Source organism: Haliaeetus albicilla, chromosome 16 (genome assembly GCF_947461875.1).
Source record: "Haliaeetus albicilla chromosome 16, bHalAlb1.1, whole genome shotgun sequence".
Classification (NCBI taxonomy): Eukaryota; Metazoa; Chordata; class Aves; order Accipitriformes; family Accipitridae; genus Haliaeetus; species Haliaeetus albicilla.
Window position 1 is genome coordinate 32,460,010 of NC_091498.1, and position 27,667 is coordinate 32,487,676.

Below are 27,667 nucleotides of genomic sequence, written 5' to 3' on the forward strand. Positions count from 1 at the left end.
AAAACAAAACAATAAATTCTTTTCAGACATATTTTTCACTCTCAAGAGTTTTCCACCAAGGAAACATACACTGTGCAAGGCTCTCCTGCAAGTAGGACATACTCTTTATACTGTGCGGATGGTTCACGGGATAATAAAATGGTTCAAAATGGGCCTCACCAAAATTGATGATACAAGGTTGAAGCTGCTGATGCATCACTACCCTGAGCTACCAGGAGCCTTCTGTCCAAGGCTTCTATCCTGAGCAAAACCAGACTTCTTGCTGTTGTATCTCAAATTCAGCATCACTTCTATCTTCCCCACCCACCCTATAATCTCTGCAGATCACCTTCCAAGTCAGCGCAAGACAGTGGGTTGTGCAAACTTCACTTACCACAGCTAAGTCAGAAGCTGAAGGAATTAAAAGAACATCCCCAACCTCCCCCCATCTGTTATTGGATTAACAAGGGAGACAGCACCTTCCCACATAAGACTGAGGAGATTTTGAAGTGTAAGAGGAAAATGCCAGGGAAGGACAGAATGTGATTCCCTGCAGACTCCAAACAGGAGACTGGAACAACAGTGTGAAATAAGGCGTATTTCCTTTAGAATAGTAGACAGCAAAGCGTGAGAGATTGTCCCGTCAAGAGCAGAGACATTCTCTGTGACAGAAGGCTCAAGCCTAGCGAAGTATTTGCTCAATGACTTCAGCCAAGAAAGAGAGATGAATTTAAGCATACCTGTTCCATCCTTTAAACATTAGGAGGCAGGTAGAAAGACCTCATCCATCTCTCCCCTCCCCAGCTCACAAATGCAACTAAGGAGACAGTATAAAGCGCACCACACAGCCAATAAGTTTCAATTCTTTATGAAGTCTATAATCTGCCTGTAGAAGTCACACTGCTGGAGGCAGACACCAAGAATAAAAACCAGGGCCAGAGTTCAGACAAGGGAGTGTACAGCATCATGGTAGTGAATTATGATTTTAGAGTCACACAAGCTAACATGAGTGGAGTATCAAACAGCACAACTCATGGAATAAGCTGATCATCTGCAGGGTGTCACATCAGATGGCCTCCTAATGACAGGGCACAGGAAGGAAAGGCAGAGTAGCTGCCTTTGCTGAATCAAAAGCACGGGGGCAATGGGACTGCGGGAAGCCATCCAGCCCATCCCTTGTCCCAGGGCAGGATCAGCTGTGACATTTATCAGCTCTGACACACATTAGTTCAGAGAGCTTCAGGAGGCCTCCGATAACCGTGGAGGCTCAGCCACCTACCAGGCAATCCAATCCAGTGTTTCAAGGTCTATACAGAGGTAATATCCTTGGCCAATAATCTTCCCTTAATTAAGTCTTTGTCCTGAAGCACTAGCTGCTATCCACTGACTCTGAACATGGGAAATCAATAAGAAAAGTTTATTTAGCTACATCCTTCAGGGGCCCTTGGAGAGCAAACAAACATCCCATTGCAACAAGTAGCACCAGAATTCAAGCAATGCTGTTCAGTCAGTAGGTGGAACACCAGATCTTCAACATTCTCAGGCACTTGGGTTTTGAACTAAACACAGGTGTAAGGCAGTTGTAAGTAAATGAGTTTTCTAGTAGACCCTCAGACCAGAGAAGTAAAAAATTAGAGAAGCTTATAAACAATAGGACCCTGAAGAGTACAGTGTTTGGACTGTCCTGGGAGAAAGGCTAGATGTTCAAGGGCTATACAGCTCTCCTTTGTTGGCAGGTCCAGCCCCAGGGTGCATCACATGCCCTTGACTCAGTTTGTCTCAGGCAAAAATCTCAGAGAGGACTAATTTGCAAGCTTTGTCTAGTGCCTGACACATTCATTGACTTCACAAGACCTCTGAGCTCTGCACCCCAGAGCTCTATTTCCGCACCACAGGAGCCTGCTCAACGCACAGCTTGATATTTCTGCTAAAACCCAGAGGACAAAGAAAATGTCATTATTGCAGCTCTGGCTTCCTGGCTCTCATTTGCCTTTATGGGTGGTTGTTAGGAGGGAACTAAGTTCAGGAACAGAAGGCACATGCCTTCTGGCAGCTGGCTACACTTGAACAAAAGGACCTGGAGAGAAACTCACACCCATTTATTTGTTCATGGTAAAAAGAAAAGCCTACACCTGATTTTGGCAAAAGCCAACAAGACTCAGTATTTAATGAACACAAGCCTTATCTTATTCAAAGCTGAGACAGCAGAGGACTTGGCATAGGGAGAGCCTTAAGAACACTGAATTTCTTTAATAATACCATAGATTGTTGTCTTCTATGAAGCGTAAGTCTACACTGCAGCCAGGAGGCACACTACAGCCTGAATAAGCAATGCATAAGTGCAATGGGGAGATGAAGGTGCTACGCTGAAGGTAGAATGTTTCTAGAATGACACACTTCAGTTTTAAAACAACTACAGATCTGTAGTCCTGAGGAGTGAAGGGGAGAGGAGTAAGAGAGTTGGGAAGGCAGGAAGGAGTGTAACTCATGTTGAATTATCTATTGCCACATTTTCTAGCTGGAGCAGCTTTAGTTGCTCCTAGAATCTACATTCAAATGATACGAGGTGTAGCAGGATCTCAACCACACCACACTCACTACCTTTGCTGGGACTGTTTCTACAACTACATTGCATGTCCTTAGCCAACCGAGTCTGCCAAGACCTCCACTGATGGCAAAGGAGTGCTATTAACTGTTGGATTTATAAACAAAGTTTTGGTGAGTAGAGGAAAACAAAAGCAGCACCAGTGAAAGAGCAGCAATCATGTGCACAGAGATTAAGAAGGATTGGTTTCCTTCCCTGAAGAGGGGAAACTAATTCTGGGGACATAGGACTAAGATACGCAGCTCTAACTGCTTTTTATTACATTGATGCCTACCACCTCACTGTTACCTTCTGTGCCTATTTCTGCTGACTCTTTTAAACATCCTTTATCAAACTCAGCATAATATACATTTGAATACCGAGCGACACCAGAGCTCTGATTTTTGTCTACGAACTTCTAGACACTACAACAGGGTAGAGTTAAGCAATAAAGGAGGACGTAGCATCTCCACAGACAGACTTAAAATGTGGGAAGACAATATGGACTAGACAAGCATCAGGCAAAAACCGTCAAGACCTCATTCAGCCCCAGAGGAACCACCTGTATATGTCAATCCTCTCCCCCAACATTCCAGAACTAGAATTAAGGAAGAACATAGGGAAAAGACTTGCAGGAAGTAGTAATTCATCATGCTTTCACCATAGACAATGATAAATTGTATCAGTGGCCACACCAGAGATCACAGACAGCACAGGGGTTTGGAATGAACTGATTTCTGCACAGAGGATTTGAGGAAGAACTGTGAGTGGACACAGACAGCAGACCAGTGAGGCTCTGCCTCTGCCTGTCTTTGCAGCATTCAACAGCAGGAAAATGAAGGCCAGCAAGAATGCGAATACAGACCGGCAGCTGAGAGAATGGATTAAAAAACAAGCTGAATATCTAAGAAATTGTGCTAGACAAAAGAGGTCAAAACTCAATCTTAAAATACTCTGTAGCACAGAAACCGAAAAGTCTCTGACCTCAAAATAAATAGCTCAGTGACATACGTAGAGGAAAGGTGTGCTGAAGTCCTAATCAAGTTACAGAATTTTTCTTTGAAATGCAAAGAAAAGATGGAGCAGGAGACAGCTGCTGAATGAAATAGGAGAAGCAAGGGGAAAGGGATTGGAACAAACCCATCATCGAGAGAAAACAGCCTGAAAAATCAGTAGAAAATCCACTTTGAAGGAATTGCTATAAATGCACATGTACCACTTAACTTAAACATATACAGCCCAAGAAAATTTTTGTATAGAATCTATAGAACAACACAGAAGATACATTTCTATGACTCAGGAAAGCTGTGTCAGTAGGATGACAACAGCTCACGCTATTCAGGTGTACAAAATTTGACTTCAACAAGAAAAATGCAGTCAGGTGTAATAAATCAGGGCAAGAGAGATAAGGGGGCCAGCTCATGCTATTCAGGTGTGTGAAATTTGCCTTCAACAAGAAAAATGCAGTCAGCTGTAATAAATCAGGCAAGAGAGATAAGGGGACCCATAGAAAAGTCCTAATACCTACTAACAAATGTTTCCCAGGCATACTGGGTTACAGCAACATTTCATGAAAATTAAATATTTCAGGAGGATAGAGCATGTAATTAGCTGTTGTTTAGAATCATTTAGGTTGGAAGGGACCTTTAAAAGTCATCTAGTCCAATCCCCCTGCCATGGGCAATATGCCCCCTCTGCCCTGAACAGGCAGCGAAATCACTGCTACCCTTGCCAGTGCTGGCAAGGCAGCTGTTGTCCCACATTTGCATAGCTGCTCTCTCCCAAAAAGTTTAGTCCGCCAAATTCCTTTGCCCTTGTAAGAACAATCAGCCAGGTGCCCCTCACTGAGGGGCTTCACAGCCCCTTTCAGAAGGCTCCCTTTGCTGCTGGACACTGGGAGATCCCTGCCATGCCCCGTTGAGGGTCAGTGCGCACAGATCATCATTGCAGTGCTACCCTTCCACGTGCGCACAGCAGCCCTTGAGCTTTTAGTGAACACAAGCCACCTTTTCACAAGAATTACAGTTATTTTGAACTTACTCCACTTTATTCCCTAACATATCTTCTGCCCCAGTAGTCTTCCTCAGAGCTGCAAGCTTCATACTTCTTCCTGCAAAAACTCAAGAGGTTTTTCCTTTCTCTCCCAACCCTCCATATTTCTTCCTGCTATTGAAAGTAAAAATAAAATGCTACTCAGAACTCAATCACTCACTTCCTTTGATGCCTTTCTGGGTGACAGTCATTTCTCCAGCTGCTATTAGCCTCTTTCAGAGCTGCAACTCCTTGTTTACAAGAGGTTTTCTGCTGCAACACACCTGACTGGCCTAAGATTTAAGGGAGGGAGAAAAAGAAAGTTATTGTAAAAGGAGCAACTAAATCATTCTTGGAAGTAAACATCTTACATCACAAAGAAAAAAATAAAAAGGCTAATCCACACCCCAGAACAGCGTTTCAGCTGTCTTCTGAACAAGCCAACATAATGCTTTTGTGGGGGACTAACACACGGGGAGTAAGGTCAATCCGTATCCTAATAGCAGCTTTAGATTGTATCAGTAGGTTTGGGATCAGCCCAACTTGAAGGGAACGAAACAGCCTCTGTCTCCAAAAGTTGCTGCTTAGCTAGGGCCTCCTTCAAGCTTCACAAAAGTTGCCGGCAGCATCACGTACCTGCAGGCAGGGAGACACCGAGTAACTCCCATCGAGAAGAGAAAGCAGAGGGGAAGATTTCTAACCTCCTCCTCCTACACCAGCCCTTTGCCAGGAGCCTTCCTCACGCTCACCCCTCCTTGCAGCACTCCCCGGGCTCACAGCCCGAAGAGCAAGCCTTAATTTCGGAACGGCTCGGTAGAACACCTCCCGCCCTGCAGACCCCGGGGGGCTAGCCGCCGCCGGAGCAGGCGGAGCCCTAAACCACCCCTCAGCTCACGTACCTACCCCTACCCTCCACCCCGAGCGGACCCACGCACGGCGGCAGAGGGCAGGGCGGGGGGGGACGGGGGGACTCCGGCAGGCAGGCAGGCAGACCCAGCGGGGTAAAAGGACCGGACCCCCCCCGCCGGACGCCATCGCCTCCTCACAGACAGACCGACCCGCCCGCCCAACGGCCGCCGCGCGCCCCCTCAGAGAGCGCCTCAACGGCCGCGGCGCGCGCAGCGACCACACCCCGCTCCCCAGAGCGAGCCGGGTGCGCGCCTGGGGGGGGGGGTGTTGGGGGCGCGTTTGGAACATCGCCCCTTTAAACACAAACCCTCGCCGGGCGGTGTTGCCCCTTTAAGCTCCGCCTCCTCGCCCCCGCTCCGCGGAGCTGCCGGAGCAGCGCGGGCCGCGGGTAGCAGCAGCATGTCCTGAGGCGAGCGGGCGGGCGGCGCGGAGCCGGGCCGGGCCCCACCACGGAGGGGTCGGTGGAGCAGCGGGCCAAGGGCCGGGCCCCCATGAAGGAGAAGGAGTCGGGGGCGGAGCGGGGTAAACCCGCCACTTACACCGGGGACAAGAAGGCGCGCATGGCGGCCAAGACCAACAAGAAGTGGGTGCGCCTGGCCACCGTGCTGGCCTACGTTCTCTCCGTCTCGCTGGCCGCCATCGTCCTCGCCGTCTACTACAGCCTCATCTGGCAGCCGGTGCGCGGCGGCGGCGGCGGTTCCGGCTCCGGTTCCGCCGCCGCCGTTACCTCTCAGCCCCGCGCCACGCCGCCGTCGCCGGGCCCCGCGGTCAGCCAGCCGCCCGCCGGACCCACGCAGGGGACTCCGCCAGCGCCGCCGCGGACGGGCCCCGACCCCGCTCTCGCCAAGACGGACCGCCCGGACGCGGCGGCGGCGGCGGCGGCGTCGTCGCCGCCGCCGCCGCCCGGGGCCGAGGCGGCCACCGCCGCGCCGCGCCGGAGCCCCTGAGGCGGCCGTCAGCGCTCGGCCGGCCGGCGGGGAAGACGGGCCCGGCGGACGGCGGCAGGCGGCCGCGCTTCGGGCTGGGAGGCCGGTGCCGCCTGCCGGGGTCCGTGTGCGTGTGTGCGCGGCGGGGGGTTGCCCCCCGCCGGGGCCGGGAGGCGGGGGACGGAGGCCGGCGGCGCGGCTGCCGGAGGGGGGATCGCTCCTTCGCCCCCGCGCACCGGCCGCGCTCGGCGCTGGGGAGGCGGCACCGCGACGCCCGGCGCGGACGAGCCCCGAAGAGCTCGGGCTGGAGACTGAGCCGGCCCGGGGGCCGGCGCGGGAAGGACGTGTTTTTACTTGGTAGAACTGCGGTATCTCCCCCCCCCCCCAGTTTTCCTCGAAAGGGAATTTTGTGGCTTCGGTTTTTTTCCTCACCAGGGCTAGCTTCTCCCTTTGAACCTGCATTGAATTCCTGCGCTATTTATGCCAGTCTGTTACCTATAAAAGGATGTCGGTGTCCAAGATTCCTCACTATTTACAGGATCAGCTGGGAACAATACGAATTTAGAGGCTGTAATCTATTGTTTAAGTAAAACCAGTTTTGTTTAACAATGAGCATAAACTTATTTAAAAACATGTGAAAGGTAAATTGACTTGTTTACGATATTAAAATATTTTCCCAATATGAAAGTCTCTGTAATACAGTATGTTCTCTTTGGTGGTGGGAGGTTCATTTGGGAGGAATGTCGAACTGGAAGGGCTCTCCGGGTAGCAAAAATGGTTTGCCTGCTGTAATGGGCAGCTGTGGCATATAATGTTGTTGATTCATGTGTCGTTGGTCTCCTTAGGTGAGGCTGGAGAAACCTCCATACGTGCCTAACTCCCGCTAATCATGGCAACTAAGCATTGGTGATGAAAGAAGGTTTGATCTTTCCTGACAGAAGCAGGTGGAGCTCTCGCGGTGGGCGCCGATGGGCAGCTGCGGCAGTGTGCGGTGGGCTTTGTGGTTTGTACACCCTTGCTCTTGCCTGCGTGGGATGGCTGAGTTTACAGACTGTCACGGCACCTCGGTGGCACCCTGGAGCCTGTGCCATCAGGAGGTAGGTCTGTGCCAGCCAGCTTGTGATGTGCCCTGGGCAGGCTTTCCTCCCGGCTTGATGTTTTCCTGCCGTGTAGTCTTCAGAAATGTTCTGCGCAGCCCTATTCCTTGATGAACAGTGCAAAAAAACCTGGCCTTTAATGACTGTAGGATGAGGGCTATCAACTAGGAAACTGTAAGACCCCTGTCATTCTGAGCAGCTGCTTTTCAGATTGATGACGGTTTTGGTTGAATGCCTTAACTGTGAGGCTGCCGGGCTATTCTGCGTCCCTCTGAAATGATCCCTGGAGTTCAGATTTCCTCTGCCGAGGGATAAAAATGTGCTCTAACGCGGTGTACATATTTCAGTTGTGCAAATCGCGAAGGTACTGTAAAATGCGGCACTTTTTTAAAGTTGGGGAGGGGTGGGAAAATAGCTGTTTCATACCTAAATCAGTATGCTTTGGACTGGTGGTGTTGTGGTAAGCCTGCATTGTCAGCTGAGCATTCCTTTACAGCATCTGTCAAAGGTAGAAACCAGGAACAGAGGGCTTCCAGAAAGAAATTAGGCAAAAGTGTATGGGGAGTGTTTGGGGTGTGATCTTCCACCCTCCTTTTCCATTTTCTGGAGAGCATGCAGGAAACTGTATGTCGTTAATGCGCTAGAAAAGAAAGCTAGCTGGTGGGAAGGAAAAAAGATCACACTTAGTCATTTTAGCCAAAAGCGTGCATGTGATCGTTGCCACCTTTCTGCAGGGCAGGTGGAAGAACTGGTGAAGGAGCTGAAAGCCCAAAGCTGCCGGTGTAGCAGGCGGCTGCCCTGCTGTCCTCTTCTTTCCTCCTGAGCTGCTTCTAAATTCTTCCTGTTTACCCACTGCAGTGGATGGGTTGGTGGTACCCTGGCAGCAGCACTGGATCATAGCTGGGTTTAGCTCTGCTTGTGTCTGTTCTGTAGCAGTGGGTGATTTTGTTGCCTTGGCAGTTCTGCCTGCAGCATGTTGATACCTGTTCGTGGGGCTGCCACACGTGTGCAGGAGCTCTGGGTCCTGGTGATAATGATGCTGTTTGCTCTCCTTGGTGTATACCTCTGGTTGTAGGGAGAAAGGCTCCGTCTCTAAGGGAGGAATGAGTAAAAGAGAAACAAACCAGGCTCATTGTTTGGTGCCACTTGAGTTTTGTCTGTTTCTTGGCTCTGGTACCAAATGCAGAACCAGTTGGGAAGCATCTCGGGGAGGGAGCTTGTGTTGTAACTTTTAAAACCTTTGAAGATAAATAAAAGCTGGGTGGAATTACACAGATGCTGGGATATCTCTGGTCCTGGCCTGCAGCTCAGAACTGGTGAGTCTACAGTGGCTTTGAACAGTACATCCAATGTATGCTGGATATACACAGACTCCTGGCATTTTTCGCTTTAAATACGATTGCTCTCAGAAGACTAATAGAGCATGGCTGCGTAGAGCAGATGGAAGAGGAAGTGAATTGAATTAAATGGGCTGCATGGCCCTCTTCCAACCTGTCATGTAACTGCGGAGAGATGCCTTGTACTCAGGAGCAGGAACAACTTAAAGCTTTTCACCTGGTTTGTGGTTTGAGTGGCAAGGGATCTTTGGGACAGTGATGGTGTTCGGAACCGCTTTATCAAAGGCAATAGACCCATTGCTGACAGTTGCCTCCCTTTCTGGTGCTAAAAATAGTTGATGAGCCAGTACGAAGATGGTTGTGGCTGTCTTCATTCCTGTATGAAAGTGCAGGCTTGATGAGTTCCCAGACTGTGTTTTTGCATCTTCTCTTCTGCTGACAAATTGAGATGTGAAACACTGCTATTTCTGTACCTGTTACAACTGGCTTTGGAGCATCCTATTACTTCACTACTATTGTACTAAGTGTGCAACAGGGCGGAAACTTTGTCTTGCAAAGATGCAGAAGGATTGCGGACTGCTGGCCTAATGGCCAGGGAGCTTTTGTGATTTGAGCAGCCTCGTTTTCCAAAGCCCTTTTGGACCTAGATTCTTGTGCTAAAATCGCTTCTACGTCCCTCCCCTAGCCAGGAATCGTAGTCCTCTGTAGGAAAATATGTTCCCCTGGAGATACTACTGTTGCCAGCCTGCAATGAGCCAGTCTCTGTGCTTGCTGCTCTCTTCATGGCAGACTGTCCAAGAAATCGGTGACTAAGTGTACTTTGCAAATACTTCTAGTAACCAAAATGGCTTGTCTGGACTGGTTTTGAGGTGTAAGCTAACTTTTCAAAATGCAGGGTGCTAGGGATTTCTTGGGAAGTAGGTTGGCTGCAGCAGATAACAGCTGGATTGCCATCTTGGACTGTGAATTTTTGCATTGTGTTGCCATCTTTATACTAAGACAGTCATCTGCATCTGAACATACTGTTTTAGTGCCCTAAAATGGTGTGGTCACCAGTCTCGGGTAAACCTGAGGTTTAAAAGGCAGACTGTCTTGTTATCTTTTGTATTACTTCAGCTCCAATTCAGTCTTTCCCTTCATAGCTCCTCAAAAAAAAAAAAAAAAAAAAGTCGTCAGTTCACTTAGTGTAATTGTATCAGGCAAGATAAGGCACAGGCTTTTGTGTTGCTTCCTAGATAGAAATTGCTGTAACCTCATGATTTGTAATGTTATTTCCTTGGAATTGCTGGTGAGGGTTATTCCCTTTACACAAATGCTGTCCTGCCGGTTACTTGTAAACAGAGCTGTGTCGTATTTCCAGTGTGTGTGCATCAGTATGAAAGGGACTTATCTGAAAGTCAGTTTGGACAAAGAAGATAATTAAACACAAGTGAAATGTTTGGTCTTAGGCCCTTTGCTTTAGTGATATAAGGAAGTTAACAGGAGTCTCAAAACTTTGAACTGTGGGATGCTCCTGTAAAAACACGATGGCTGTAAGAATATGGCTGGAATAGTGGCATCTGTGCTTCCATTTTTTTTACTTCAGTTTTTTTATTGATTAAACATGCTAATCTGTAACGCCAACTTTTCCTCCAAGCTTTGACTCTCTGTATCATTTAGGGCTTGAGTTCCGTACTTTTGTGCTCATAAGAGCCTTTAAAAAATTGTGGCATAGAGAACAGAAGTTGCCGTACATTTGTGCTTCAGGTGCAACTTAGTTCTGAAACACAGTGACAGACTGCATCATTGTCTAGTGCCAAGGGAAGGTAAATACCACGGTAGCTTTGATTTTCCAGTTCCTAATCACAGTAATCATTTAAGAGGATGGAGGGAAGACCAAGTCATGTTCTGCTTTTCCTTTCTGACTGAGAAGAGTCTCATGAGGGAGGAATCGGACTTCTTGTGAGGAAATTTCTGCTAATACCGCCTTGTCTAACTGTCACATGACAATGGTGATCCTCCAGCACTGTGTAATGCTGCCTCTGCTTAGATCCTTACAGAAGGATTTGAACTGCAAGCGCTGGCAAATAGAAGCGTTCCCTAAAAGAAGTAATAAGTGAAGAATTATTAATGATGTCCAGTCAAAGGTGTATCTAGATCGGAGGATGTTTTCTCAAACCTTCTTGGTTCCTTCCTAGCATGTAGATGCCTGTGGGCTTCCACCTGCGTATTGACATATAATACTTGCCCTCTGCCTGTACACACTGGTCTTGTCCCATTGAGCTCAATTTGTTCAAGGAGAGTGCATCTGGTATAACTCGTGTGCAGAGGGACCAGGAGGAAGGGAAATAGCTGGGAAAAAAGTTACTGGAGCATGTAATGTGCTCCAGCAGCTGGCTCATGTTTTCATCTTCCAAAAGCTACCTTTTCCCCATGCATGTTCTCTCGTGGTCTCAACTGATGTAATGCACACCATCTTAATCCCACGTTCCTGGGACTGGGCTGTAGTTCTGACGAGGAAGGTGGTATTTTTACTCCAGATCTTCACTTAATTCACAACTGTAGCTGAAAAGCAGTCTTGTGGGGTAGTGTTAATAACAAAATCGGTGGCCGCTTCTGGGCAGCAGGGATCTCCTTCAGAGAAGTCAAAAGTAATCTCAGCGGGCTGCCCTGGAAAGGGTTATGCATGGGGGTGGGGGTGGTTACTGATGGCTGGCAGTGAGTCCTGGAGGTGCTGAAGTGTGTGGATAGGGGAATGGTGTAAGAAACAGTCATACCTGAGCTGGAGCGTAAAACTAAGGAGGTGAAGCTTGACTTCTGGCTATTCCATGTATTTTTGGAGGCAGTTTGGGGAGAGCCTCATCTCTGGTCAGCTGTTGTGTTGCTGCACTAAGCTGGTGTGATATGGAAATGGCTGCAGAATTCCCAATGCCTTAGTTTTGTCTGCCAGTAGCTGCAGAGTCTGTGAGCCTGTGAACTGGTCAAGCTGTTGTACAACCTTTCCAAGGGAAGGCAGCGGGCAGTGTTTTGAACTTCACAACAGTGTTGTACCCTGCTCCTGTTCTGTGCCTCTAATTGACTTTAAAAACTTTCCACGTAACTTAAAAAGCACTAACTGCTGTATTACACGCTTTTAATACAAAAATTTCTGACTAAATGCTGGTTTAGCTTCAGGCTCCTATGCCATTTGCAGCCAATTTATGTGGAGGGGAACTGGTGTGGAAAATCAGTGAATGTTTCTGTTGTTTCTACTGCTAGACTGTATAGGGCTTTACTTTTTAGTAGTCTGTGTGGTATGCTTCTGCTGTAGGTATTGGACTTGAGGTAGGAATGGAGAGCTGGAACTGCTGTCAAGATTTCATGTTGTTGCCTCTTGCAGTAATTGGCTTGGTAAAGCCTTGGAAGTGTATTCAACTTTATCCAGACATATTTTTGTCCTTGGGTTGATGTTTTTTAAATTGATCTCTTTATACAAGAGTTGATTGCTAGTCTGAAATACATTTTGATAGGAATTTTAGCTACAGAGTTGCTGTGTTGAAATTGATGGTAAATTTTGCCAGCTAAAAGAGTGTTTAGCAGCAAGCTGTTTCTTTGGTTTAAAGAAAAAGGTGTTCTGCCTGAGAGTCACTGCTGCTTTCCTGTTGTCTAGAAGAGCTAGAATAGCTTTCACAAAATCCCTGAGCTACCAACCACTGCTGGGAGGAAACAGGTACCTCTATAGGCAGATGACTTTGCACTCTGCAAGCTGCCATCGCATTTGCTTGCAAGAAAAGTGCTGTGGTAATGAGAAGGCTTTGATGCCTCTATGAAAAAGTGAGCCTCATGTTACAATGCAGGCTGTCATGACTGCAGTGAGCTTTTCGGGTGAATTAGATGAGCTAGTCCAAGAGTTAAGCACTTTCCTAAGGGGTAAGCAATCGGAATTGGAGCTGTTGCTCTAAAAAGCAGAGATCACTGATTCCATTCAGAAAACTCTACATGTGGGACTGAGAAACACTAAGAAACTGGAGCTTTTTCCTCATTACAACTTTTATTTCATATAAATAATCCCTCTACATCAGATTTTTCAACTCTTTAGTCTTTTCTCTCATTGTAAAGAAGAAACAGCTAACCACAGTTTTCTGAAAAATTGCAATCCAGGCACCAACCAAAGTGCATTCCAGCAAAGTGTTAATGAGCAGGAAAAAAATTACACTTAGAACAGGCACTATCTGTACGGGCCCATCCCTGGAGCTTGGTACAGACTCAGTCCTTCTAGGCATCATTAAATGCAAAGTTACTTGGATTTGCAGGACAAAAAGGAGGGAATGGGGGAAAAGTGATGACTTTCCTTTCAAAAAGGAGTCTAGGTTGGTAAGATACAGCAACAATTGCAGTTGGGTTTTTTATCACTACAACTAAGTGCTGGACTAGGGGCAATGTGAAAGTTTCTGTCTAGCTGGCTGTGTGCCCGGCTGCTGCTGAGGTGCAACAAGGTCTTGATCTGAGACTGTATTTTGCATGGATCATGAGGCAAGCCAGTTCCTGGTATATGCTGGTAATGACTCAGTCTGACTGGACCAAGACTAAGGTCAGTGACCTGATGTAAAAAAAAAAATAAAATTAAAAAATTAAACAATTGTAAGCAAGTTTTTGAGCCAGTCAGATAAGGAAAATCAGCCTTTAACAGTGATGGAGAATCTCCAGGACCTGGAGCAGTTTTACAATCTGGCTTTGAGCTAGCTGTTCTTTCATCTGTTGGCTAAGTCCAAATAAACCCAGTCTGGGCTTTGGTGGGGTGAAGATGTTTCTACTGATAAAACATGAAAGCTGCACACTTCTGGTTCTTGAAAATACCTGGTCTGAAGCCAGTAAACTCTCCTGAATTTGGCACGTAGAGGAAATTCCCAGGCTTGTCCTTCATGAGATAGGTGCCGTGGATCTAAGTTACGTGGAAAAACAACAGGTTTATCTGTGCAAATATTAGTTTATTAAAACAGCGTACAGTATTTCTGTCCACACATGCCAACCTTATCACCAAGGCAGTCTGCCATTTTGGTTAGCGAATGCATCCTGCAATAAAATCCAATAAATCTCCACGCATACATGTCTGCATGTACGTTTACTCCTGCATCAAGTTTTAAAGCAGTGCTTCAAAATGAGGGTGATATCCTCTCTGCTCTGTCATTCAGAAGTCAGAAATCATGTTGTGTTATTCCTTGTGCCTGCCTTCTCCTTAATGGGTAGCCATATTTCAGCTAGGTCCTAGTTTGCTGTGAATCTTTTAGCTGCTTGGAAATCCAAGCAGGTGGGATTCTTGCACATTTATGCTTGTAAATGCTCATCCAGATCCTCGATTTGAAAGGTGTCTTTTAAGGCCAGGTCAAAATGTCTGCATGGCAGCTTCCAGGGGGACTGCTGCCCTTTTATTCAAGCACAAGGCTATGAAAGGCACAACCAGGAAGGTGAAAGCATTTGATAGGAAGCCTTAGCCCTTCAGCTCCAATTTGGCCTGGGTCCTGCTGCCAACTCCTTTGTGCAGTGTGGTGGAGAAGGAAGATTATTGCATTTGTGCTGTCCTCCTCCTTGCCCTGCTTGACACACAGAGCTGCAAGTATCTCCAGTTACTGCAGCCTTCCTGGTCTTATGAAGTGGGCATGGTGTTTTGCTGAGCTGCGTACATACCTGCTCAATCTAGCAGCCACCTTCCTTAGAAAAAAGTACAGTCTCCTGATGTGCTGATTCAGCCTCTGCTGCTTGTGCCCAACTACGTCTAACAGGAGGAGGAAAGCAAGCTGTTAAAGGATGAGATGCTGTGGTTGATGTGTGCTTGTCAAAAGCACCTGCACCCCACAGTGCAACTGAAGAATGCTCCATCCCCTTTGTGCCCTGCGGCCCATGCAACTACCGTACATCTCTGCCAACACTTCAACCACATACAAACCTCTAGTACATGAGCGGCTCTGAACACTATTTTTTCATCTACCTACTTGAACTACAACGTAATGCCTCTCACCCTGTCTCCTAATGTTCTGTCAGTCGCCTGCTCCCTGCCTAACAGTGAGGGAGAGCTTGCACAGCCCCTGCTGTCCTCCCAGCACATGCAGTTCCCTGCCAGCCTCTGAGGGAGGAAACTGGTGGTGTGCCCAGAAACCTAAATCTTAACTTTAAACAGAATTAGTTATTAAATAAAATAAAGTGCATCCAGTAGACATTTCATTGGCTTGCCACACAGCTGCAATATAGGCAAAACAAATAAAAAAGATAAGTGACATTGTTTTCTTTGTAGATTGGGAGTGTTTGTACCCTTCCCTGTCCTTTGGCATACAGCTAGGAAAGGGTGATGCCAAAATAGTTAGCAGGGAGTGGGGGGTGGTGATGGGGGACCCCGTGTGTTGTGAATGGGTGCTGAAGGGCTGAAAGCTGATTTCATAGAAGGTCAAAGAGTGAGGACAAGCTTGTGCTCCTCTTCTCTTCTCATCCACCACCTTCAGCACGTTATCCTGTGAAACAAGAGCAGAGACGGCAGCGGGATTATCAGTCTTTAGGGAACTGCTGAGCAGTAAATTAAAAATGTCTGCTGAGTTTCAGCCTGACCTTCCGGCACGGCTGGGGCTGCTTGGGAGGTACCACTGTGGCATAACCCAGATACCTGCCTGCCAAATCCGATGGGAGCAACGGGGGGCTCCGCAGCCCAGGGGATGAACTGAGTGTATGAGTCTCGATGAAACACACTCCCAATCCTCCTCTGGGTTAGATAAGACTACTGTCTCCTTTTGTCTCAAGAACAACAATCTTTATATGTTTTTGTGTGTGGTTGTACAGCACCTGGAGCAACAAGAGGAGAGGCTGATTTTGGGTAAGGCTTTGTGGTCCTCTCTTGTGAAACCTGGCCTAGAGGTGCAGCACTTGTGTTTGCCAAGGGCAAAAGGGTGTATCGGCTTTTCTCTAGTGAAAAAACTAACCTGTGAGTGGAGCCTGCTGTCCTGTAGCTGCCTCCAGACCCAGATACGTTGATTTTAATTGGGAAAGGAAGACTTTTTCTTTCTCCAGTTGCCAGAAGCTTGGGTGCTGCTCAGAATTGCTGAGCTAGCATTTTCCTGCATCCATGTTTAAATCCACAGATCTGCCTTTTGCTGATGCAGATTTCAGCACCCAAAGCTCCCAAGAAAGGGCAGAGGAGGGATATAAAAAGAAAAATGGATGAAATACCATGAAGGCAGGAGAGGCGGTAGTAAGCTTGGCTCACATAAAAAGGAAATCTCTAAAGGAATCATTTAAGGACACAGCCATGAGTATCTAATAAGGAACTGCACTGAAATCATACCTGAGGTACTGAAATAGTCAATGCTATGTACAGCTGAGAGGAGATTCTAAGACTGTTGCTGGAGACATTTTTCATTGTCCTGTTTGTGTGCAATGGATGGGGTTGGCCATATCCTGCTGCCGAGAGGTTGCTCAATGCTGCAGCAGCACACTTCTGGATTTAATGCTACTGGGAAGGGCCAGAAAGCAGATTTTCAGAGTTGCGCTTGGTGGTCCAAATATTATAAAAAGTAATCTGTTTTACAAGTCTGAACTGACTCCAGAGCTAGTTCTGTTTATTGTTAATCTATTTTATTATTAATGGTTTCAAAAGTCTCTTTGACAGCCCTGTGCTATTAGTGCTGGTAGACAATTCTCTCTCCCGTTTTGCAGTATTATCCTCTCAATACAGACACCTTCTTTCTGTGCATGAGTGAGTCTCTGCAGCCACAACACTGGTGAGCTTTAAAGCCATTACTTCTCTTAATTAGACATAGTGATTAGCATTTCTCTCATTTCACACTGTATCCTCTTTTCCATGCATAACTCAAGGGCCAGTCAGAGATTTAGCAAGCTCTGCGCTGGCGTGACTGTTGTGAGTCGGGGCTCAGGAGAGCAATGCGGCTGTGTGCTGCCTTTGACACTGCCATCAGCAGCAAGGGGGTGCAGTGCCAGATTTCCCTCCATGTGTCACTGTCACATGAGAGGATTAATGCAGATCACTGGTGGTCTATCTCAAAGGGCCCGTCTGCCTCGCATTTCCCAGCCTGACAGAGCCTGGCTGGACGTGGGACGTCACTGGGATGACTTTCACAGCCAAGCCAACAACAGCCCATTGTAGGACTTACTGGTTAAATCTCATGTCATGGAGGTGGATGTACATGAAGACCCTGAAGACTGCAGCTGAATGTAGCTGATGAAGTCTGGCAATTTGGCCCTTCTTCCTTCAGCTGAGATTAGTGCTATCTGTCCTCTGCTTGGGTTGGAAGACATAATTTTGTTGGGTGTCTCCTGGGGCAGGTCCAGAGTTCCCAGAGACAGTTTTGTTCTTAGTGGACCACTCAGACAGTCTTGTGAAATACCACAAGGCAAACTCAGACATGACATGTAAGGACCATCTGTTAGACATCATCATACCAGATTTTCTCACTTAGCATTTTTTAAGTGGATAGATATATCTGCTGTTCCAACATACACAGTAAGGCCAGAAAAAAGACCAGTAAGATCATGAGACATCTTCTACCTAGCACAGTCCATTGGACATCTCTGAATTAATTCCCATTTGAATTAGAACTGATTTCTTTAAGGGGGAAAAAAAAATCCTAATCCTGTCTAAATTTGCCACTGGTAGAAAAATTATCACTGCAACCCTTGATGAGTTTAAATATGTAAAGACAGTCTTTGGTGGAGATTCCTGTTGGAGTGGTTTAAGATATTGTCATGCTCTACAGTCTACCTGTTCCTTCTCAACAGCAGAGCTGGCAGAAAGGAAGATGTGCCTGTGCCCCTTGGCATGGCAGACCACAACGCGGTACATGTATCTCTAACTCCTTTTCATCTGGGGTTTACATTAAGAGGGTTAACACAGGTGGCTGAGGTATGGGCACATGCTCCCTTCCGCCAGCTCTGCAATAACAGCAACAACTGCAGGCTACAAGAGCAGCTCTGTTTTCAATGTTTAGAATGGCAACAGCTTGCCTGTCAGAGCCCTAAATTATGTTTAGACTTGTTAAGCTTCAATAAGTAGCCATAAGGAACTATAGGTGCTCCAATGACTAGCTTTGGTCTGTGACTCTCGGCAAGTTAACAGCTTCTAATAGTTCCTTCTCTCCTCAAGTCACCCTGACAGACCAAAGAGGAGACAGAAGCTCTTGCAAAGTGCCAGAGAGATTTAGGAGTAAAGACCCTATGTTTCCAGGTGGGATGTGTACACTAATTCTTTTGGGTGTCAGTGAAACCATCTGCTTTGACAGTGGTCACCAACTTTGACAGAAGCATATACAAATTTGTCACCAAATCCATCCTGTTGCTGTCACAAGCACCACATTACCTAATCCCTGCCAAAGCATGCTGGTCAGGCCAGCCTCAAAGGTGACAAGAGTCCCTGCTTGAACCATGGCACGCTTCCAACTCATCCATCCTCTGACAGGTAGCAACCTTTTTCTAATTTTCCCATATTTATTCATGGGCTTCTTCAATACATTGATTCATGCACCAGCATTGTTTTCTGGCTTGAATGTTTCTTCTCCTTCACTGATGTTTACTACCCCATGGTATTTGCAGAGATCACAACTCCATCACTTTCTGCCTTCATTTTGCTATACTAAACAACCATTCCCTGAACATTCCTGGAGTCCTTCCCTGTGTTTCTTCAGTCCAAGTACATTTCTCTTGAACAATTCTCACATAATCCCTGTGTCTTCCAATGTTAACAGTATTCTCCCATGTTATGCCATGGGAAAGGCTTTTCATCGCTCCAGAGGTATGAAGATAACTATGTCAAGTCCTGTATTAAGCCATACCACCGCCTAATTCTGCATGAGGACTAAACTCTCTGCTTTGGTGATACGTGGTACCAAGACATGCTCTGGGAATGTGAAATGCCCATAGCATGATGGTGGGCTCCAGAAGGTGTTGTGGGCTGCAGGGAGGACCAGGGAGGACAATGCTACTCAAGTCAAGCCCTTGAAACCTCACCCTGCCAGTCCTAGACCAACTGCAGCAGATGGTATCTTCCTGTCTCTTGAACCTTGAGGAAACTGGTATGTTCTTCGGTAGCTCCATAACTGTATTGAGAAGTGTTGGTTTCTGCTTGTATGGCTTCCTGCACCAACCTTTAGCACTGGTTTGCATCAGAAAGCTGACCTCTTCTGACCTCCTCGATCCTGCAGCACACAGGCCCTGCCTGCCCCACTCCTGTTTACGTCAGCCAGAGCTGCGAGGTCAGATCCCTGGAGCTGCTCTGGAAATCTACCCCCAGCTGCATTTTCTCTAAAGATGTTAAGATTAATTTTCTCAAGAGAATTCAGGGAAAAGCTTCTGTGGTTTTTGTGTATCGTTTACTTCTCTGGGACTTGTTGGACATTCTCCAGGGATTCCAGTCCTGCACTGCGGGTAAATATTTATTCCTTGTTATTTGAAGCAAAGGATGAAAGCCCCACCACACTCTCTGCACAGCATCTCCAACTGGTTTGAAGGTGCTGGAGATTTTTAGTGCCATAAATAGACATTAGCAGTGGAAGCTGTGAAACTCACATGGTGGCTGCTTGCTGCAAGGAGCTGCAGTTCTGCAGAAATGGGTGAGGGGGTGAAATCTACACATTAATGTGTGTGGGATATAGGCCCCACAACGCCCAGGAGCAGGACAGGTGAAGAGCATACTGTTCTCACTGATTACTGATGTTTACTGCCACTACAGGTATCTGCCATGCTTTGGGACGTGTAAGATTCATGAACAGAGGGCATGTCCCTGGCATCAGGTGAAATGACCTGCTACAGGATTTTCTACTGGATGGAAATTCCACAATATAAACTTTTTAATGGTATGATATTTTTACATTCCTTTCAGGGTTGATAGGTTCTATTTTGCAAAATCATACCATCTGTTTCAATGCTGATTTTCCAAAAATTGCATCGTATCAAAACTAAATCACTAGTATTTAAAAACATAACATTAAAATTTTCTGTTCTGAAAAGGTTTAACGAGGGCTCCAGTTTGGGTTTTATGAAATACGAAATGTTGAAGCAGACACATTTCTGGTACATGCATGGCATTTGTCAAATCTGTATTTTTCACAGAGAAAAAAAAAAATCTCACTGGGAAGTTACGTGCTACCTCCTGGCAGGAAATTATTAACCAGTCTTCATAACCCATGATGGTGCATCCCTTCAGATGCTTCTCCTTAAGGCTGGTCATATCTCATGTGGGTCCCGCTTACATTAATCACCTTCCTTTTTTGCTACAAACTCTCTGTCCTCCCAGATAGTAGTCATTCAGACTCTGTATAATTTGGATTCTTGGCACAGACTTTGCTCATGTTTTCTACCAGGCACTTCAGGGCATTCCCTGGTATAATGTCCACTGGGTACATGGACACAGAACATAGTAAAGGTTTCCAGCTGACCTGGATTTACCAAGACAGAGCTGCTCAGTACCTCCTGGAGGCTTGCATAACAACAACCCATTTACCTTGCCACATGAAGTCCTTCATCTACAGAGAACTTGTGTTACCATTGTTCACATACCACAGGGTGAAAAACACCCCCTCCTTCCCCTGCTGCAATGGGATAATCTTGTAATTGTGTTGGCCTGACGTCAGATCAATAGTTAGGCACGGATGTCTGCAATTCAGTGTAAGCATAACTGTTAAAAACTACATGTGAGGTACCAGCCCACAGCCTCTTAACTGGATTATGGGCCATTCACTCAGGACTACCTGTTCCTTAAAGATTATACCCGAGTGGTGCGAGGAAGCAAATAATTAAGGTGGTTTAGGCACCTGAATTCATGGTACTAGGCATAAAAGGAATAAATAAACTTTTAATTTTGCATTCCAACAAAAAAGTGCAGCTTTGTTTAATGCTTGATCTTACTTCTTTTTCAGCTTCCTGAACAATGCTCTTTTCCTGGTTCTTGCTAAACCTAGCTCTGCCCAATGATGCTGCACTTTTGATTAGATAGGCTGAAAAAGGCAGAATCATTAGCCTGCCACATGTGGTTACATTCATGAAGGGACTCCAGCAGATCTAGTGATGTTTCCCTCTAGAATGGCCACACCTATTAAATCCCTTTGTGGGCCACATGCAATGGCTTTGCTGAACGCAGGTTTCCTATGGGTTGCACTTTGGGCAATCCTTGCCCTAAAGCATCATCTGGAGTCAGCTCCAGGCATCAGGCTCAATAAGCCAAAAAAACAAAAGAGGAAAACCCTGCCAAGGATTCAAATGCACCTCAAATGGGGGCAATCCTGTGGGATCTGGTTCCAAAGAATTGCTGTGAAATAACACTTTAGGGAGAATTACATGAAAATAAAGTAGAGCTTTGCAGCTTTTTATGCATACCGTCTAAAACTAATCTGTCTGTAGAGCACTAGGAAACAGAAGCCAAGGGAGAAGGGAAGTGACTGTTACCAGCCGGTGGTTATTTATGACTGCCATCTGTGTCATTATGCAGCCTGTCATGTTGATTTGGGAACTTCAAAGCAACAGCAGGAATAGACGCAAGACCTTTTCGCTCCAAACACACTGACAACTTAACCAACTTGAGCCAAATAAGCTATTGCTTTTTTGGTTGTTGTTGTCTTCGTTGCTATTTTGTTGCTCCTAGGAGCCCTGCTGTCAAGTGACAGAGATGAACTGTTCTGGTTGTGCTGAGCTAGTGCTAGAGAAATCCAGGTCTTGCGTTTTTTTGTCTGCCAAGGGATGTTCCTGACAAATTGGACACAGGGAGCAGACAGTTAAAGACAGGTCCCTCTGTCTTCCTCTTGGCTCTTCACCCTACTACAAATAAATCATGGCAGAATTCACTCTGTCTGCAAATCATCTTGTTTGGGAAAGCCAAGCCTGATAGTGGCCTGTCACTGGTGCAAAGGGAGAGGTCAAATTGCTTTGTGGTGACTTCAGCAGATAGGAGGTGACAATGATGCCCTAGAACATCACTGAAGACTAACAGCCAAGCAGCACTCATGCACTCATTCTCTAAATGCTCTTGCAGTTGATGAAGTGAAAAAAAAAACAAACCAAAAAACCCAAAACCAACAACCAGGAGAAACCCACTGCTGAGATGGGGGACACAGAAACTGCTGCACTGGCTCACCCTGGCACCTCCATGGGTGCCCTGCCTGCGAGAAAGTCAGAGGCTTCAAGAGGAAAGTGCAAGAAACCTTCAGATGAAACAGTCACAGACCAGTGTGCTCAGAGAGGATAAGTCATTATGTCTTTGCTGTGAATTAGTGATTCGTGATCGCTTTAAGGACTAAGAAGAATGAAAATGCATTGTCTCGGTGTAAGATTTGATATAGCTGTGGCTATTCCTTTGATCCTAACACAGGTCAGCACTGCCTCTTTTGGTTAAAGGCTGACTCTCCCCAAGTGACCTGCCATCCAAATCCAGCACCGGGCTCCCCTGAAATCTGAAGCATCTCCTAAGTTACAAGAAATATCAAAAAAGGAAAGTATCCTGCTTTAATTTGTCTGCATCAAAAGGCGGTATTTTATGCTGCGTGCATAGTTTAGGCACACCTGGAAACTCAAACTGTTTGGGAAAGAGGAAAGTGAGGCAGGAACATGCTGTCTTGTGGGGGCATAGTCAGGCAAGGGAAAATGAACACTGCAGCTAGAAAGGAGATAGATGGAAAGGCAGGCAGGATGAAATGGTAGAGGGTGACTGGAAGGCCAGTTAACTCCTCATTTTCCCCTGGCATCACTACACTTGATGTTTCCCAAGCAATAAATGTTTTCAGACAGCAATACCGGTCCCAAGTTCCAGCTTAGCCAAGCAGATACATGAGTGCTTAAGTGCAAACACCAGGTTAAATTGTCTTGTCTTCTCCAAGACATAAGGCTATGTTTATAATTAAGCATGCCATAATGAATTCAGCAAGGAGTGGGGAGCCATACTGAAGCGGACACAGGGCCCTATTACCAAACCATAGGAATTTCCATTGCTGAGATGAAAATGGACTACTGTAATTTATTGTTTACTCTTAGTTGGTGTGTAATTAAAGTTATCCCAAGTGAGAAAAGTAGTCATTAATTCCTTCATCCTCTACTTTGGGGGGATTTTTGGTAGATTGGAGAGGCATGGCCTGGACAGTAAACTCCCACTATGTGCATCCAGGTGTCTCTTAACATTTTCCTAAATGCTGTTGGAATTAATTTCCCTTACTTGAAGGAATTTTAGTTCAAGCACAGAACCAGCTCCTGCTAGTTCCTGGTGTTTTGTCTTTTTTAAATAGCTGTAATGCTTGTGCTTCTCCATGCCTTTTGTATAGTATTGGATTATAGTGAAAGTCTTTTTGTTAGCAGCTTAACCACTTCATCCCTAAGCTCATTTATACCTCTGGGATGAATACTAAGCAATACCCAGTGACAAGCTGCTGGGTTGGGGTCTGAAGAAAAGCCTGCTGGAATCAGGGAAAGGCACTTGGTGGGGGCGATCTGCCTGCCTAGCTTTGAGCAGCTAATTGCCTGAAGTGTCCACTTAACGGAATATAGCTGCCGCCTCTCTACTTAAAGGATAGAGCCAGGAGTATCCTGAGAGCAATTCAGGTGTTAGGCAAGTTGGATTGCATTCTGGAAGTGCTCATGTCTCTCCTTTGAAGAGAAACAAAGCCCAGATCTTAAGTTAGGTGCCTCTGTGCTCAGCCTGAGTTAGGCAGAGTGAATTGCAACCTTACTGCCTAACCTGGTGGTAGAATCACATCCTGACTTACTGGTCTGATCTAGCACCTGTGGGTATGATATCCTGATCTGTGTGTGACATTGCCTGGAAAAAGCATGTCTTGCAAAGGTAACTGCCAAAGAGTCCCTACACTGTCTCCTTGCTCCTTCCTCCTAATTTCTACCTTACTTTTCTGCCTGTCATACTTCGTTCTTTCTCCTGGCTTTTCTTCTGCATTTGCCTTTCTGGAAGCAACTGCTTTGCTGGAGTAAAACCTGGAGCATTGCTATGTAAGCAGATCTGGGTTTTCTCCTTTCTCTTTGGTTCCTAGGCCTTTTCAACAGGAACCATCTCACCCTTTGTATACACTGCCTTGCACATTAGTGTTACCACATGTATAATTCAAAGTGTAGCATTCACAGATTTTGTACCAGGAAGAGAATCGCACGTGCAGTCGACCTTCTTCAAACTACTGTCCACGGGGTGGGCTTTTATAGCTTTGCAAGTGATTTGGGAAAGCGACCATGCTGACCTCAAGTTATTCTAGTTGTGATCACCCCAGAGACAGAAATAAATTCATCCTGCTATCCTTTCTGAGGTTGTCCCTTCCCAGGAACAGTTTCAGTTTGTGCCCTAACTAATGCATGTCATCAACCAGACTCAGCAGGCAAGTTTTCTGTCCAAATTTTCCTGTCTCACTTTCCATTGTTTCCTCATCCACACCAGGGCAGGTCTTTGTGATGCACAGATCGAGACTACCTGAGGGATCCATATCACTGTTAATGAACATTTCTGGATAGTTATCTGGTATGATGCCATTATGGCCACAGAAAATGGAGTTCTGGACCTGTACTATGGCTGAGAGCATTAATGGGATAACAAACACACCACGGGGTGTGGGGTCAGGAACTCACCTTCTGTCTCAGGCAAGCCGGTGCAATCTTTGCTAGTTGAGAGTGTCCCCACTGTCCTTGTCCTTGCAATCCTCAGGCTGGTCCCCTTCCCTGGACTGTGATTTTGCTGTGTCCTGCTCAGACACAACAGTCTTGTCAGAGTTGGCTTTCCTTGGGGGCAAAGGCTCTCCTCTGTGTTCAGTGCCTTCAGCATCTTCAGCTCCTTTCAGTGCAAGTGTCTGCCCCTGAAGGGCAGTGTTTTGGGTCACTTCCTCCCCTCTTTTTCTCACCAGCTGTCCTTGACCTGCATCCAGTCTGTCTCCTGCTGCTGTGTCCAGCTTTCCTCCGTGGCTGTTTGAAGAGTCCTCAGTGGACTCTTGTTCTGAAGCTGTGTTTTTCTCTAAGCCAGCTCCATCTAAATTCGCTCCCACAGGCAATGACAATGTCTTCTCACTGCCATGCCTGACGGCTTGCACAATGCTTGGATGGCTGCTCTGGGAAGCAGTGCTGTTAATGCTCTCCTTCTCCTGGGAGATGTCAGCAGTGCCAGGCTTCCCATTGCCATCTTCCCCAACGCCTTCCTTACTTGGCTTGGGCCCTGGCTCTAAGTCACCTGTGCTGGCCACAGACACCTCCATGCTGAAGCCCTTCACTCCTCTCCGCTCCTCCTTCTGGCCATTGTGGGCAGACTGGACCTTTCCACTTCGTAGCCTTTGTGATGAGGAGGCCCCGTGATCTTGGAGGCTTGGCTGTTTCACCTTCTCCTCCAGCTCAGCTGTGCAGTTCTCTTCCATCCCCTCCTCACCTCTGCTCTTCCGCTTGTCCATACCAAGGCTCCTCTGAGAAAAGGAGGAGATATTTAGTTCAGCGTATTAAAATACCAGTATTTGGTATTCCTTGTCTATGATGGTTCTCGAAACTTGAGGAAAAATTGTCAGAGGCCATTAAAAGATGTAAAAGGATGTAGCTGGAGAAGTGTTCAGGGACCAGAATAAGTGGGGTGGTTGTGCTGACAGAGGGTCAGTGCAAGAAGTGAAGTTGGTCTCACATCATGCCATCTGGAGAGTGCTAATGAGGGCTACATTTGCCCCAACATAGAGGTCTCCCAGCTCTGCACTGGCTGAGAGCCTCCAACTTTCCTGATAGTACATGTTTTGAGAAAACTTAGCAGCCAGCCTTGAACTCATGAACTCACCTGGCCATCAAGGTCATCCTTCAGAAAAGACATGTCCTCGCCTTCTTTTGCATCCCATCTGTCAAGAAAAAAATAATCAGAATTTAGGCCTTCACGTTCTCACATAGCAAAGCCACTCTCCCTGCCTGACACCTGGGTAGGAATTTCTACAAGGGCCATGCATTCCTTGTCTGAGCCCCTTGACCAGGCAACAAGAGATAAAGGTGACAGACATAACAGGTCCAGTTCCTTTTGGCACCTGCAAAGCACTCAGCCCATCTAGAGACACTCATGTGAGACCACTAAATCTTAATGAACTGGTTGTTATAATTCTAACTGTTAATGAAAACATAAAATCCAATTGCCAGAACAGACAGCCGTTGTTAGACTAAATACAGTTTACTTATGCTGATGCCTGCCACAGTCTTGTCCTGCTTCCCTGACAGTGCCCAAGTGTCCCAGATCTCCACAATGGCAGAGTCAGACAGCAAAGGAGAAAATTGCTTTGAAGTAGCTTGGGAGATTGGAGACGTGTATATGTGCAAGCTGACTGGGAGAATGGCCATAAGGATCAGACTGAAGGTCCAGCTAGCCCAGGCTCTCTTCCCCTCTCAGCATCACTAGCAGATGCTTAGGGTAGAGTCTGGAAAGAGGGCAAATGTGTTTAACACCTCCCCAGTACCCTACCCAGCTTCCAGAAAGTGCAGCTCTGGGATTTCCTGAGCCTAAGATGGTATCTTTGTGTTGAGTCATGCTTAGCAGACATCTCTTCCAAGGATTTGTTTAAGTGTGTTTTGACCCTGTAATAAATTTGCAGCAGATACAACATCCTGTGCCAAAGAGGGCCACAGCTTAGTTAAAGGCTGCATGACAAACTGCTTTCTTTTGCTTGTTTGAATTTGCTAGGGTGAATATAAATCTGCATTTGCCCATGCAGTGCTACTGGGCCGGGAGGGGTCTTAGTAACCCTTACCTTCTTATATGTGTGCCTGGTGAGTTATATCACGCACACACACACATTTTATATATACACACACACACACACATATATAAAATATACATATATTTCTCCCTGCCCCATACTCTTAAAACACATGTGCAAAGGTGAGTGAGATTTAATTCTTTTCTAGACAGACTCTTGCTGGGCTTACTGGCCTCTTCATTTGGAAAATTTGGGCCAAGATACAAAAAATGAAAATGCACATTGAGGTGACTGCAGAGCTAGGCATTTCCAGAGGCAAATGTGTTACAGTGACCCCATGTGCCCTTGTGAAAATTGTGTGGGAATTATCATCACAGGCTCCACCATACAATCACACTAAGCTGCTTCACACTGCCTTTTTATCTAGCAAAGTCCTTAGGGCAGAAGTGAATTGCATTTGCAAACACCTCAAGGCTCTCTCAGAGTGTAGAGCTGGGTATGGTGTCCTTAATAAGCCAGAGGGCGAAGCAGCTTGGAGCAGTCCTACAGGGCTTAGAGACAGACCCAGCACCCAAACCGCAGCCAGTGAGGTCTTGTCCTGAACACAAGGTAGGTCCCCACCACTGGCTGTGCCAGCTCAAACCACAAAAAGGCCCCTTTTCTTGGAAGTAGCCCCCACCACTGGGGTCGTATTTTCAGCGGTGCCCTGCAAAAGCTCTGAAAGTCAGGCTGTATGGGTAGAGCTCATCAAACACAGTCAACCATGTTGAATTTCAGCATGGGCTGCCCTCATGATCAATTCCCCTCTGCACTCAGCATTGATGCTGGTGGGACCGATGACTGCTTTCCCCAGACAGATACCTAAACAGAGGAATGACTTGCTGACTGCAGGTTTCTGCCTCTCCCTGCTCCGTCTACTCTACCACTGCATTGCTCCTGCAGACCCAGCCCAGAACAGACCACCCCCACAGGTCTAAAGATAGCCCAAACTAGCTAGACAGAAATTTTGAAATATTCAGCATCTCCACCTGACATGTTCTTCCTCCCCATCATTACTGCTAACACACCAGTGTGTGTTATTAATCACTAACATGCAATGACAATACTCAGCGCGTTCCCTAGCATGGCTAGTGCTATCCATGATAGATGCTTATTTGGGAACTTGGCTCCA

At 46.6% G+C, this 27,667-nt stretch overlaps 3 protein-coding genes across 7 annotated transcripts in view; 1 reads left to right on the forward strand and 2 right to left on the reverse strand.

Annotated features, from left to right (window-relative positions):
• PLCB2 (phospholipase C beta 2) overlaps positions 1-5,499 on the reverse strand; it is a 62,212-nt gene extending 56,713 nt beyond the window's left edge. Inside the window, exon 1 of the mRNA XM_069804363.1 lies at positions 4,776-5,499. The gene's annotated coding sequence lies outside the window, so the exon portion shown is untranslated. The remainder of the gene's footprint in view (positions 1-4,775) is intronic.
• Positions 5,500-5,664: 165 nt separating this feature from the next.
• On the forward strand, positions 5,665-7,116 carry INAFM2 (InaF motif containing 2). The gene has a single exon (XM_069804368.1). The coding sequence runs from the start codon at positions 5,995-5,997 to the stop codon at positions 6,448-6,450; it is 456 nt and encodes a 151-aa protein (XP_069660469.1). The 5' UTR covers positions 5,665-5,994; the 3' UTR covers positions 6,451-7,116.
• A 5,731-nt stretch (positions 7,117-12,847) lies between these two features.
• CCDC9B (coiled-coil domain containing 9B) overlaps positions 12,848-27,667 on the reverse strand; it is a 53,753-nt gene continuing 38,933 nt past the window's right edge. For 4 of the 5 annotated variants that reach the window (XM_069804367.1, XM_069804365.1, XM_069804364.1 and 1 more), the window contains 3 exons: positions 25,596-25,653; positions 24,422-25,239; positions 12,848-15,324 (listed from right to left, as the gene is read on the reverse strand). In XM_069804367.1, the coding sequence (XP_069660468.1) occupies positions 24,454-25,239; positions 25,596-25,653 (844 nt within the window). In that variant the 3' untranslated portion in view covers positions 12,848-15,324; positions 24,422-24,453. The remainder of the gene's footprint in view (positions 15,325-24,421; positions 25,240-25,595; positions 25,654-27,667) is intronic. The other variant, XR_011328257.1, reaches the window with a different exon arrangement.

Excerpts from the sequence above, each read along its gene's own strand:
- INAFM2 (XM_069804368.1), top strand. The coding sequence starts at position 5,995 with ATGAAGGAGAAGGAGTCGGGGGCGGAGCGGGGTAAACCCGCCACTTAC.